General features: G+C 40.8%; 1 protein-coding gene across 2 annotated transcripts; it reads right to left on the reverse strand.

Annotated features, from left to right (window-relative positions):
• Window positions 1–3,232: 3,232 nt before the first annotated feature.
• lrrc56 (leucine rich repeat containing 56) lies at window positions 3,233–14,598 on the reverse strand. 2 transcript variants are annotated; one of them, XM_044193893.1, is made up of 13 exons: window positions 13,975–14,598; window positions 13,531–13,708; window positions 12,905–12,992; window positions 12,161–12,221; window positions 10,849–10,945; window positions 10,129–10,326; window positions 7,117–7,288; window positions 6,793–7,023; window positions 6,379–6,446; window positions 5,688–5,830; window positions 5,143–5,345; window positions 4,094–4,439; window positions 3,233–3,795 (listed from the first exon to the last, which is right to left on the reverse strand). In XM_044193893.1, the coding sequence occupies exons 2-13, from the start codon at window positions 13,693–13,695 to the stop codon at window positions 3,618–3,620; spliced, it is 1,950 nt and encodes a 649-aa protein (XP_044049828.1). In that variant the 5' UTR covers window positions 13,696–13,708; window positions 13,975–14,598; the 3' UTR covers window positions 3,233–3,617. The 2 variants fall into 2 exon arrangements, with proteins under 2 accessions (XP_044049828.1, XP_044049829.1); XM_044193894.1 differs by lacking the exon at window positions 13,975–14,598 and adding an exon at window positions 13,169–13,214 and having other exon boundaries at window positions 13,531–13,663.
• Between the last annotated feature and the right edge of the window lie 217 nt (window positions 14,599–14,815).

A 14,815-nucleotide genomic window follows, 5' to 3' on the forward strand; every position in this document is an offset into this window, starting at 1 on the left:
TGGACCCTGGCTTTTCTAACCAGAGTGGTGTTTTATTAGATAAAAGAGAGATAGAGGTATGCTTTTTAGAAGAAACCATTTCCTCTTTGACAATAATGTTAACTCAAAATGCTATAAAGAAAATAAATCATTACTGTACTGAAACTGCTGTTTCACTACATATCAGACATATTAGAGGAAGTTTTTCTTTACAATCTGATTTTCAGCTTTTCTCACAGTATTTGCCATCCCAAAGCCATAGATAAAAACCAGGCCCTTCTGGTTTGTCACATCATCGGGTAATAACTGGGGAGTGGAAGAAAGCTTCTCACAGGCCAGATTAGGTCCTGACCAGCTGTGAGAGTGATCCTTTTCAGAGAAATTACAAGACTATTCAGAGAGAGTAGGTGGACACTATCCCACTTTGCCATCATAAAAGGCCTCTCCTTTCATTCCCTTCTCCTCCATCTGTGTCTGGAGACGTAATAGCACCACTGAGATGGGAGTGTGGCTGAAAACAGCTGACAGGGAGCAATGGAGCCAAGCAATCCCACAAATGAAGCAGCCGTGTGAGAAGATGATCGAAGGTGATGCAGTTATGTGATGGAAAGAGTTGCTAAAAGTTATAAAATGCACAAACATGTTACATAAGAGCTGTCTCACAGTTGAGTGGATATGCATATATACATGTCCACACACATCATACATTCCTATGCCTGACATGTGTACATCTCTTAAACCAACACTATGGTGAGGAGTATTAGCAGTGCTCTCTAGGTTTAATGACTGCCTGTGCTTTGTTACTTTGACTCATTTATTTACATCCTGTTTCTGTGGACAGAGCTGAAGCATGGGTGAAAGAAAGTGCCTTCTAATGTGTGTGTCTTGGTGTGTGTGTTTGCTCACATCAGGTAGTCATAGAAAAGACCAGGCAAGTTTGGAAACATCTGCGTGCTGGTTATAGCAGTTCACCTGAAATTCCATGTTAAGAACAGTGTGATGGCTTCAAAACAAACCGCTACTCTCAACATTATAAGTCTTTAAGAACTACTAAGGTATTAGATAGCTCCTATAGCTCTTGGAAAACAATAGGATATGTCACACTTAGAACATATAAACTCTAAATGGACTTCATTTGTTCCACTCCATTACTCATGTTGTGTATCAGTCAGTACATCATGAAACATTTTCTCCTGTATTAGCAGCATGCAAGGCCGAAGCTTCCATCCTCAAAGCTTGTATTTATATATTGTAAATCACACTCTCTTAGATGTGGACAAACAGGCAACAAAAGCAATGAATCTTGTGTTTTAGTTAAGTTTTGAATTTGAAGGATTGTTTGCTCAAGGTGGTTGATGCAATGAATTGAGTTTTTGATTTAATGTTTACAGATAGTGCCCTCACATGGCAAAATGTCACTACTACACCATGAATATCAAGACAATCATTGACGCTGCAGGTAACCATAGCTGAAATGAACCTTTACATTTCATTAACCTTACAGCTTAGTTTTAATGAAAGAGAATCTAAAACTGATTGAAGATTTTTTTAGTTTTTCAATCACATTTCTCCCTCTTCTCCTTTTTTTTGAAGATTGAAGTCTGCTTCATCAATATACAGGTCCTCATAATGAGTTACACTGATATCCAACTCCAAGATTCTCTAGAGTAAAAAGAACACAAGGTAAAATATAGTAAATTTGTGTTTTACAGTAATGGCATTGATTGCAGTCAATACTACTGTGAAATTGTTGCTGAAGTTTGAGTTCACACTTTGAAGCAGCAGTATACATAGATATGCCTAAATCTTTTCACATATAGTAGCATGGAATAGTTTATGGACACATACTTAAAATTCAGGAAAAATATATCTTTGAGTTGACAGTAAAATTGCAGTAATTGGGTTGCACATACTTGAACAAAGTGGAATCGCAACGCCTTCACTCTAACGGAGTTCCTCTCAAAGGGCACTTTGTATACTTGCTTCATTCGGATAGCATTTCTTCTTAGAACACGGTCAATTGTGGAGAGACTGCATTGGTGGATATTGTGGAACAGTTGATTGTCCTGTGTTATTCTTTGCTGAATTTCTTTGAGGCGGAGGGTGTTGTTCTGGACCACCATGTCAACAATGGCATGCTCTTGTTCAACTGAAAAAAGTCTTGTTCGTCCACCTGAATGTTCTCTAACTTCAATTCTGAAAAAGGTTTGGACAAGCAGGAACATTTACTGTAGAGATCTAGACCTATGTCAAACATGACTACATGGACTCTCGTAAAAGTAGAATGATATAGTTACTTAACGGTTTTCCCTCTGAAATGTACGGATAATTGAAGCCACTGTGGATCTCTGGCCAGCTTCTCTCAGTGAGAGACCATGATTTATGACATGGTTAATAAGTGTGGCTCTGATTTCATTTGAAACACGTGTGTACCCTACCCTTATTCTACCTTTCCTCCCTCCTCTTACACCATGGCCTCCTCTTCCTCCCTGTCCACCTCTTCTTATATTTTCTCTTTCCACTATACCATTGCCCTCCAATCTATCCATCTCTTCAATCTCTTCTCCTCTTCCTACATCTTCAGCTCTTCTTTCTCTTTCTCTATCTCCTCTTCGACTTCCTCTTCTCCCTCTACCCTGGCCACCACCTCTCACTCTTAAACCTCTTCTGTTTCCACTGCTCATACTTCTTTTTTTTGTCTTACTGTATCTCCTCATTTGTCTTCTTTGTTCTTCTTCTCTTCCCCTTTTGTAGTTGTTGTAATTACATAAGACAGCTGTCTGAACAATTAGGAAATTGGCTTTTTCTGTATTGAGTGGATTACTAACTCATCAGATAACAATTTGGCGTTAATTGAAGACACAAGGTGTGCAACTGACTATTTTACAATTCACAGTTTTGTTTGTTGTGTTTTGAAAATGGTACAAAAATGCTTGTGATCTTTGTGAAGAACAATGAAAAAGTTACGAATGTTTTTCCTGATATATTAAAGATTTGGTTGGCTGTATGAACTGCTGTGATTTTTGTGCACAGTGTTTTGAGAAAATTATGCTTTTGATATGTGATTTGTATGAAATGAAGGAGAATTTACTATCTGTTTAGGACAATTACAAAGTGTACTGATCACTGTGTTAACTGTTTTGAGAGCTGTTACCTGAGTTTGGAGAAATGTACCAAATCGATTGAGAAAAACTGTAACTGGGTAAAACACAAGGTAGTATTTGAGTTATAATAATTCAATCTTTCAACCTGAGAAATGTAAATGTGAGGTATTAGTCACACCCCCTTTAATTTTCATCAACAGCCATCAGAAAACCAGCAACTCAGTAGCATTAGAGGGATTATCTCAGCATAGTAAGTCTTCCAATTACTCATGTTAATTACTCAATTACTCATGTTGAAGCACTATGAGTTATTAGTTCACTGAATGAATATCTTCTGGATCTTTATTTAAAAAAAATAAACAAGAGAGAGAGAAAACACCTTATGGCAAAATACAGGTAATGTTCAGAGAAAATAAGGGGAATGATCCCCCTCAGTGGCCTCCATGCTACCACTCTGTTTTTAAGGGTATGGAATAGTCACACTAATCATACTGATCACTAGCCAGGCTGCCACACATCTGCCCATTGGTGGTATCAGTCTGGGTGTGAGTTCCCTCTGCAGGGCTGGAGTCTGTGGTGCTGGTGATGTTTCTGTAGAGCTGCCCTGGCCGTGTGAGGACGAGAAATCGCTGTCCTGTCCAGGAGTTTGGACATCTGAGGAGTTTGAAGATGCTTGTTGCCAGACTGTACGCTGGATAAGTCCATCTCTGCACTGAAAGACAGAGAACCTTTCTTTAGTTCCACCCTATATGAACAATTAACAAAACTGTTACACAGTGCTAATTAACAACTAGTCACAATCAAAGGAAGAGTTTAATTCTGAAATGATTGCATCATGCTTTTGGAAAAACACATGGTCATGTATTTTAAACATTCACTGATAAATTGTATTGTAATTCACCAGTTTAATTCGAATTACATACGCAATACAGGAGTTTTACACTGCAAAAAATCTATTGTTTTTATACTGTATAAACACATACACGTTGGTGTCTTTAATAATGCCATACCATGAATCCATGAGGCCTTCACCCAGGGCACTTGTTGGAGGCGGGCGGGGTATGTGGGCAGGCAGGGGCAACAGAGGCACATCGGTCCTGGCCAACTGCTGAACCCTCAGGAGTGTCAGATCTCCTACGGTTGCACCTGCGCCACGGGAGCGCCCCACTCTACTGAAATCAGGTAAATGTTCTGAACTGGTCTGGCTGAGTCGAAGCCTACGTACACGGATTCCTGGTGGCTTGCGATTACCAGTAGCTGCTGTGGCACTGAGAGGGGGAGAAGGGGAGAGCGCGGTGTCTGGGGACAGGGACAGTGGAGCCATGTCAGGGGATAAGGCTTCTCTGTGATGCAGGTCTGAAAACAAAACAAACTCATTACAAAAAGGTTTAGTAGCTGCCATTACTGTCTGTAATCTACTGGTATATCATTTGTTATGAATTTGTTTTCAACGTATGCTATTGTAGATAGATGATGATTATCATTTTTAAATTCTCTCAGTTTCTCAGTCATTTTAAAACCAACAGCAAGTATCGTAGAAAAGGTTTCAGTCGTAGTCATCTGGACACTGTTTTCAGAATCAAGACGTTTCGGCTCCCATCTGGAAGTCATTCTCAATTGTGAAAATGGTCAGATAACTCAGAAATTTAAGCTACTCTGTGTTGCTTAGGCCCTGCCCTCAGGAAGGAGTCTTCCTGAGTGTCTGCTGTTTACCCTGCCTAGTTTCACCTGAAACTGACCTTCTTTTGTTTCCATGATAGCCCAGTAATCAGGCCTATTGTTTTCTGGCTGCACCTCCCTCATCACTGTTAAATACCTGATTAGCATATGATTGGCTTGACCATGGTGTTAATACACTGTGGTAAACAGTTGGCAAGTTGAATCTCAGACCACCATTTCTGTTTAAAGAGGGGTTTTCTTTTTTCACAAAAATGGCTTCTTTGACTCCTCTTTCAAAGAAAGATGACTACGACTGAAACCTTTTCTACGATGGAACACTCCTGGACGAATGAGGGACTACACCGCCAACAGCAAGTATGTTCATTCAGTGAGTATTCACCTGGGGAAAGAGACTGGAAAGAGGAATCTGGTGAGGCAGTATCAAGGCTGTCACCATGCTTCACCTCATGTTCTTCATCACTACTATCATTCATAATACCACCAAAGCCTTCTTCTTCATCATCATCTTCCCCTTCTTCTTCATCACTATGCTGAATAGCCAGGACCTGTGGTAATGTTTCTGTCTTTATGGCCTGGAGACGCCTGAAAAACAATGTAGAAAGGTTATTTGGTTTCATCCGCCTAAAATATGTAGAGGAAGCCAGGTTGTCAGCTGAAGTGAGGAACAAAATGGAAGTCTTCTAAAATCCTAACTGGCTGTGAAGAGACTCTGCATCATGAACTTCCTCGATAGGTATTCAGTACCCTTTTTACCCCAACTATCTCTTCTCATGGATTGGAAACAGATCATATTCTAATTGTGATCCACGTAGCTGAGTGAACATGGTCTGTTATCACAAGCCAGATGTTACAAAATAGTCTTTATATCATTTAGTGTCTTTCCAGCTTAAGAAAAAGGGGCTGAGGAGTGTAAGTAAATAGTACCTGTTGTGCTGCTCTCTCCAAGCTCTAAGCTCAGCAAACACATCAATGCGTTCTCTAACATCAGGCTCCTCAATGTCATACGTGTGCTCTGGTACATGGATGGGCAGGTCACGGGGGGTAAAAGTAGACCTGGTGGGTGCTGTCTATGAGACAGAAGAGAGGGAAGATAAGCATGAGGGGTGGGAGTGGAAGCTAGGAAACATGACAGAATAGAGGCCTAAGACCTGAGTGCATTAATTATAGATAGACACTAGAGTAATGGTCAGACAGAGAGGGAGCGCAAACAGGAGGGGCAGGCAGAAAAGGAGGGGAAGGTAAGAGCAGTGTTGTGTATGCCAGTATGTCAGATTGCAAGGCGTTGGCAGTGAGAGCCCCATCTGTCAAGTCCCTCTGACACGCAGTGACTCCTGCTAATAATTAGCTCCTTCTGTATATACTGACACGACATTAAAGAGAGGAGCTGGTGGTGTCAGATAGCCATAATGGCCTCTCAAAGCCTATAAAGCTTGTTGTTAGTCTCAGCCAACACTAAATGCTCTATTGTATAGGAAACAGCGTGCAAGAAATGATAGATTGGTGTGGATTGATTTGATATCTGATTAACTGAGATCTCTTTTTTTCTAAGAACAAGATGTTTTCTCGCTGATTTGAAGGAATTTTGCTGTTTCTTCTTCCAACACATATCACCTACCCTCAACTTTTCTCGCCTTGCTCGAATAGACTGGACTGGGTTTCCACAGAACAGGATCTTGCCAGCTCCTTCAAAAATCAACAGATAAGAAGGATTTCAGTGAATAAAACTGTTTTCTGACACAAGTAAGTCCTCTTGGTGGCACTGTTGAGTAAAGATTGCTGTTGACAATGCTTATCTTTACAGGGTGATGATGCCAATGAAAAAAAAGGAACTGGTACTAAAACTAAATAAAATGTAGAGACGGAAATGGTTCTCATGGGTCAGTAGTTCTGCCACAACAGATTTGGTTAATCAAGGCACTAAAACAGCAACAAAGATGAGTTTCTAACAATGGTGAAGTTAATGTGGCTGGATGTAGAAGATCTCATAGTAGAAACATCAGTGTGAAAAATAGCCACGGTAGTGCCTAACCATGCGTCAGGATGCTGGTTTCTGCTTCTACTGTTGCTAGATCTGAATCTGCAAAACTATGTCTGCATCCAGGAGGGGAGAAAACTCCAACCCTGGTTGCTGACATGGGTCTGGATCCAGTGTGGGGTCTGGAGCCTGCTGACGAGAGGGGCCAGAGACAGGTGCGGCTGGAGGCATGGCGCCTGGCTGAGCCAGGTCGGCTGTAAGGACATGCAATGTCTGCTGTTTCCTCTACAAAGACAAAAGTGAGTGGCCCATTAAATACACAGCTGTAATTAACTGGTCCGCATCGAATGACTCAAAACAACATATACATACACACACCATCTTCAGTAGTTGCCTGAGAGGAGTCTCTGATGGAGTTTCGGAGAATGGCCCAGTCTTCTCCCATGGTGCTGCTGCAGCTCAGCCCATCCTCCTCCACCCTTAAATCGTCTAGGTGACGCAGCTGAGGGACCAACTCCCTCACTGCAGCCCGATAACTATAGTCTGCAATCTGGGTAGAAGGGACGAAGCATAGAAAAGAGAGAGGCAGAGTAGAGGACAGACATGTTTGAAGAGGAAATTAAAGGGGACAAAACAGGAGTATAACAAGATGGATGGGGGATGATATAAGTTAGCAACTGTGACTTAAAAGTATGCACAGAAGTGTATACTATGTTACAACTTAGTACTCATACTCAACACAAGCAAGTAAAATTGTCTGTTTCAGATATCATGACTGACATTTTCAATGGCATGCACTTCTTTGTGAGGGAAACTGTGTAGAGACTGATGCATTTTGGAACTAGAAGGGCACTCAGAGAGCACAGACCTCCGCCAACGGCAATAGTCCAGTCATCTATGATATGCAAATCAGCAAGCACAACTACAAGCCTATGTATGTCTGAATGTATTTCCAAAACTATTAGAATTACAGTATGTCAAAATATGGTTGTGCCTAGCTGAAGCCTCATCATCTCACATCACTGATTGCTTATTTCTTACATACCTGCTGCATTTGTTTCTACAATATAAAACATCTTACAGTTCACGCAGTAAATTACACTGGTTTTGATACTGGTATTGATATGAACCCCTATTCTGTCATTTCTTTCTGTTTCAGAAGTGAGATGCTGTACGTACTGTTTTATTTCACTTAAATGACTTTCATCAGTACACTCAATGAGCTGATCCATTGTTTTATGCAGATATAAGTATTTCAATTCTGTTTTAGTAGCCTTTTTTGTACTAAAAGTCATGTGTGACTTTTGTAGGATTGCCTTCTGTAGGAAAAACATCACTGATGTGTTGGCCATGCAGTGGTTTCAGTTTATGTGCCAGTGACAATGATATAAAAGACTAATTTAATGAACAGACTACTCAGAGCTTTGCTTAACATAGACTAATCCACTTAACGATGCTCGATACTTCACTTCTAATCTAAATAATTTCTATTATAGCTACAGTATACTGTACTATAGCTATACTAAGTAATGCATAACTACATATTATGAGCTACATGATGCCCTACAGATGATAAAGAACCAGGATATGTTGTAAAGGAGATGTCAGTTAACTCTGACTCACATTTAAAAAACTAAGTATTGATTTATACAATCAACTAAATCAGTGATACACTAGCAATCCAAATGTAGGACGGTTCTAAATATATGTAGATAATGCATATTAGCCAGCCTTCATCATATCTGTTTGCACTCTGTTTTGACCATTATGACGCTTTAATGAATCTGTGGAACTTAACTTCTTAACTTCTAAACAAGGAGGCAAAAGACATCAAGCTATGCAGGTTAATAACTAACGCTACTAAAGTCTACAATGGACACTGAGGTCTGGTCTTTTATCAGCACAGAGAGAGAGAGAGTGAGAGAGCGAGCAGAGACAGTCCAGTGAATCACTGAGCTACTGAACGATCGAATTAGAGCTTGGCCCTCCTGCCCTTCACCAAACCACACAGATGCAATGAATGAAAAAGGGAGTGAAGGGCTGGCAGGGAGGAAACGAAAGAGAAAAAAGGAGGAGAATGAGGGCTGGGTGAGAGGAAGTGAGCGGATGTGTGTGCTTGTGTGTGTGTAATGGAAAGAGAGCAAGAGGATTGATAGTTTGGCAAGAGAGCAAACCCAAGAACCCCTCAGTCACTACAAAGCGCAGGCCTAATGCATATTCAGCTCAGCATCTCCCCTCATTGCCCTAGTTTCCTAATTAATGCTCCGCTGGTGGGTGTAAATAAACACATTCACAGTGGCCCAAAAAACACACAGCACACTGTGCCTCGAATCAGCAGCAGGTGGAAATACAGCTTCTACCCTGTATATAGGTCCATGGTGAGCTGCCTTATGCAACGGTCATGTACATCCAAATAAAAAGAGATCAAATAACACTGCAATGTAATAATAAACCATGTCTGTGTCATGATCTCCAGAAACGAGTGTCAGTTATGTTTGATTATTTTGATGCCTCCTGCTCTGCCAGTGTCCTATCTGGTGTGTTGAAAACCCAGATACAGAGCGATGAGATCACACATATACTTTCACGTCTCAGCACACGCTAATTACATTTCGGTCATTATCTGACAGAGCAGCCTGCTAGCACAGGAGGGACAACTAACTGAATGATACCTACATCCGAACCACAAGTTGCATTTGCAAGTAGGCTCTTACAACATCAACTGAATAGCAGTTTCTTTTCAGGAACTCTGCCAAGTTCCTTGCTCAAGCTTTTATTCAGTTCTGACCATTCTCTATTTTTTTTTTAGATCTTTTGCCAGATTGCTGTGACTCTGACCCTTGCACCACTTGGTATTGGCTACTCCAGGTGGCGATGATCCAGGATTTTAAGTGTATTGTGCTGTTGTGCTTGCAGTATGTTAATCTGGATGGGAACATCAGCTAAATGTCTATTAGACACACGCAAAGAAAACATGTTAACACACAAACACACCTCCATAAAAAGTTCTCATTGCATTATCACCAATGCATTATCATGCTTAGATGGTGACACAACTCCCGATCAGCAATATCTGTTGGTCTTAAGTACAGTACAGACAGATACATGACTTTTGTAGCTAATTTGTGGTTGTCCCTGATGTCTCCAATTCCACAATACACCCGATGGAACAATGCTTCTTTGTCAAATATCTGCGTCTGCTGAATCACAAAGGACAAACAAGGACCCTGACAAGGACAGGAAGATAGGTGTGGTGAAGGAAAAGCCAGCATTTGGAGTTAGACCTGATCTATGTTACCTTATTCATGTGCCATCTCTTTTCACAGGTGGTGACAAATGTATGTTATTTAGTTTTATGGTATAAACAACATAAGCAGAACATTACCCTACCTGGATGGCAGTGGGGTTTGGGCACACACACACAGGGTTTCCCTCCAGGGTGAGTATCTGGAGTTTGCCACACAACCCCAGATACTGAACCTGAACTAGGTCATCCACATCATTCCCTTCCAGATCTAACAGCTGCAGGTTCTCTAGCATGCCAACCTGACTCAGGTCTGACACATTGTTATAGGCCACATACAACTCCTGAAACAGAGAGAGGATGTACATACAGCGTAGTTGAGATTGGTAGAGATCAAACTCAGATGGAGTCAATAATAAAGAAATACTGTGGATACAGAAAGAGAACATGTTAGACACACAAGGGAGAGTCAGAAAGACAGATATGGTATCTTCCCATCTCACAGAGACTGGAATCTTAAGAACTCTGATCACTGAACATCTATTATATCATTACTTAGGAATTTTCAATATTTGCTATTTATATGGAAATGGCCTGCAGTACTGTTAGACTCGTGTGAAAGGTTGTCACCAGTGCAACACAACAAATGGAAATCATGTTAAAGTTAGCAAACAAATTTGAAAAGCCAATTTGAGAAATCTGTCCAAGAATGCCTTGATTTATTTTTTCTTTTGATCTTTATACACATTTTAGATGTTGAAAGTAAAGTTAGGAAAGCATAGCACTTTGGGATTTTTAGCCCAAAACAGTTAGCTGAGTTGTAGAATTATCTCTCCACAGAGCCATTTGTAACCTATAAACTCTACCTTGAGGGAGGAGAAAGTAGAAATGCCATCTAGGTCTCGTAGGGAGCAGCGAGACATCCACAGCACCTGCAGGTGGGAAAGGGTGGTTCCCAGGTCTCTAAGGAGACAAAATAGCACAAACTTCATTTAGAGGCAGGGAAGGGAGGTCCAAAATGCCATGAATCATGGGAAAGACTTTTCAGTCCCTTGGCCACTGAAGCTAGAAGCTCTTCCCCAATATGCAGGCCTCACACTTGTCTCTACAGCACACCCCTGCTCTGACCCTTCCAGCAGAGTCTCCACTACAGCTCCCACAGCCCAGAGCAGGAAATGCTATCAGAGACAGTGCACGTCCAGCTGACTCTGCTCTGCTACTCTCAGGGTGGAGCAGACAGCTCCCTATCTTTGTGTTTGTACTCTCTCATCGCTCAGCAGTCTCTCGGGTAACAATCATCCACCTGTCCTGTTATAAGGACAATTTGCAATGTGTGTTTGTGTCTCATCCTGGAGGTTTATTGCTTTCCTTCTATCCAATTTTGATGACACAGCTGTGGCTGCAATCAAACTGGTAGGACAATCCAGGAGACTCTGTGCATATTTCCTGTCTTTTTTCCTGGACTGTCCAAATGGACAAATCTGAAAGCTGATACGCCACAAACCCCTCTGTGTCTTATTGTGAGACAGGTGGGTGAACCTGTTCTCCACACGTATCTATCTCTAAGACTGTACTGAACACCACATCTGTTTGTGTTTGGATTACAAGCAGCAGCATGCATCTTCCATACAGAAACACTGTATGACAAGTCCCTGTTGGTAAACCTGGGCAGAAGCAGAGTAGAGCCCTACACCTGCACTGCAACCACACTAAACTTTTATTTCCATCATGTACACATTCCTGTGACTTCTGACCTGCAATTCTGCTTCAAAGCACTGTCTTTTTATGGCTTCCAAGGCCTCTCACTAAAGAGTGTCTTCTAGCACACATGTGACCAGTGTGAAGCATGACAGTAATCCCCATGGGTCTATCACTGCTCTGGGTCAAATTACAGTTCTCTTTATGGAAAGACCTGGACCTGCTTGCTTTACTTTATGAAATGGGTCATACAGTGACAAGAAGCATACATCAGTAGCAAAAAATCAGTTTTGTTTAACGCCATATTTCATTGTTGCTTTGGGGATTTGCAGCTTCTTGAGATTCTGTAGTAGTCCATGAGGTAAAGTCAACATAATATGAGTGTGATTGAGTGTGTTCTCTTACAATCAGGTTGCTTTTCAAGAATACAAACCAGGAGGAGAAGAAGATGGTATTCGTGTTGTGTAACTTTAAGCTTACCTTACTGACAAAATCATGCTGTTGTTCATTTTGAGCTGGACCAGTTTGGGCAAGTAGGCACCTATAAGATGATCAGATAAACAAAGCCATTTCTCTTACTTTCATGTAACACTAGGATGTCTATTTATTGGATTTTAAACTAGCCTCCACATTCAGTTCCAAACTCATCAGGTGTTCAACCTCAATTAGCTAAAAGAAAGAGCACATACAGTGGCAAGCTAGGCATGACTCACACATGTACTGACAATGCTCTGTCATGCCTGCACTCGTTGTGCAATCTTCACATTTTCTGAGGACAAAGGTGAGCATAATGAAGATGTTCCACCACCATTTATCAGCTCAGTCATCTTGCAATGAGGTTGGCACACCTGATAGGAAATCTAGTACGGATATGTTGTGTGCGTCATAGCAATGTCTTCTTCTTTTTTTTTCTCTTATCCAGTTCTGATTTGTGATTGTCTGTGTGATCATTATACGCATCTGCTATGAATCATCAGTGTACACAGTGTTAAAAGCTTTGTCAGTTTTTCAGTTTTTAAAATCTGAATTTGAATGAAATAGGAGTTATTGAGTGTGGGGCCATGTTCGCATAAGGAACACTAGATATAAACAATAAAACCAATACCAACAACAAACAGTGAGCTCTAATGAGTACACATACAAACTTTGTACCTGTGCAATATGGATTGAAATAGTAAGCCATGATTTACATTTGTAAATGCCTTTATGTACTGTGTATCTTACCAAAGTTACCCAGTGTGTTTTCCTGTGTGTCTACGCAGATGTCCAGCGAGGTCACGTGAGAGAGCTCCCGAGTTCCACACAACGATTCCTGTGAGGGACGGAAATAAACAGTACACCAGCTGACCTGTACTGGCATACTGAACTGGATTTTGTCTTTACATAGTTCCATCATTTAATATTTACCTTAGACATACACCTATGACTTTGATGGTACAATTTATCTGAAGCCTTGTAATGTGAAATAATTCTGTCTGCCCACCTCACCTCGAAACAGCAATCTGCAAAGCGTGTGCTGCCTTTTCTCTAGTTACTGTTCATAGAGTAGTTCATCAGGAACAGGAGAGGGCAATAACAGAATTATTTTGTCATAGTACACACAAATACTACAGGCAGGGTGCATACAGTAGATGTTAAATCTCCATGTTGTCAAGTGCAATGTTACCCCTCAACCCCAGTCTCCACAGACAACTTGGAATTAAGCTACATAAATGCCTCTACCACTGCTGTAAAGTACATTAAAGTGAAAATAACAGATATATCAGATAATAGAGGTTTACTTAAGGCTAGCCTATTATGCACATAGTGCCAGTGGGATGAAGACTGACTGTATCCATAGGCAAATTTACCAGCTTCTCTAGAGCGAGGTAAAGCTCCACTGCTGTTTCTGAGTCATCACAGGGTTTCCTGGCCGGACTTGGATTGATGTGGCCTGATCCACTCAGTTCAGTCACTAGGACCCGTGCTGTACCAGGCCGACCCTCCTGGGGCACAGACCCATGGCAGCAACTCATCTCTCACGGCTACCTGAAATGAACAATATAAAAGTGTCTTACAACATGGCTGAATGGCTTTCTGACAAAGAGGAAATACTTAGTAGTAATCTATCTATATCTAGTTTATCTAAATAGCGTTAAATTAGCTAACAAACTAACGTTAGCGTTAACTGCTATGGTTAAATTTTGACATAATGCGGGAGGCAAATTAATTAATATTCCACTTGAAGCTAATTCCAACGGCATGTACTTCCAACGGAACATCATGTAGTAGTTTTACTAGGAATATATATTTACCTGTTGCATGAAACTGCATACTAAAAAGATGGTCTAAACATTTTATAGACTGAGAGCACTTTGCTTACAAGCAAAAGTTTGCTTGACAACCACAGACGACTTCCTGGATACGGCACTGAGAGACCCGTGGCACCCTGGGATATGAAGTACACGTGTAACAGCGCTTCAGGACAACTCTCGAGGTGGACACTTAGCTAATAGTTATCCTATATTGCTACGATTATAAAGATTTATTTGTAAACCTCTGTTTCTACTACCATGACTGTAACCCGTCTACTCTCGCTAGTCTGGTGTTGCCTTCAAATGCACGTTGTAAGCTTTGTCTTTGGAAATGTGAGTTTTCAAATTCATGTGGTCGCAATCATAATCATTTTAAAAAATGTATGTATAAGCCATACTAAGTGATAACTAGATACGGTAACTGTTCCACAAGCCCTAGCTATTATGGAGGACACTGAGACCATGTCCTTAATAATATATCTGGGAATGGGGGGGATAACATGGTGGGATTTTTATGCTGAAAAATAGATTACAGGGGATTTAATATTTTCCACCGGACATACTTGTCAGTGAAGAGAGGACTTTTTAAAACAACAATTAGGCCATAATGAGATCAAATTCAGAGGAAATATAAATTTAATTTCAAGTTAAATTCGAAGTTAAATGAATACATAAAATATGAAATGTGATTGTTTTTTAAATGCTCAGAAAATTTGGTTGGTGGTTCGTTTTCTCAGGTGGGTGGGGTTGTGCTGGGGGAATTTGGACTCATCATGACCTCAGTATTTTAAAAATCCTGGCTACTGCTGGTTCTATATCTTAATAATAATAAAACAAACCT

Source organism: Siniperca chuatsi, linkage group LG4 (genome assembly GCF_020085105.1).
Source record: "Siniperca chuatsi isolate FFG_IHB_CAS linkage group LG4, ASM2008510v1, whole genome shotgun sequence".
Lineage (NCBI taxonomy): Eukaryota > Metazoa > Chordata > Actinopteri > Centrarchiformes > Sinipercidae > Siniperca > Siniperca chuatsi.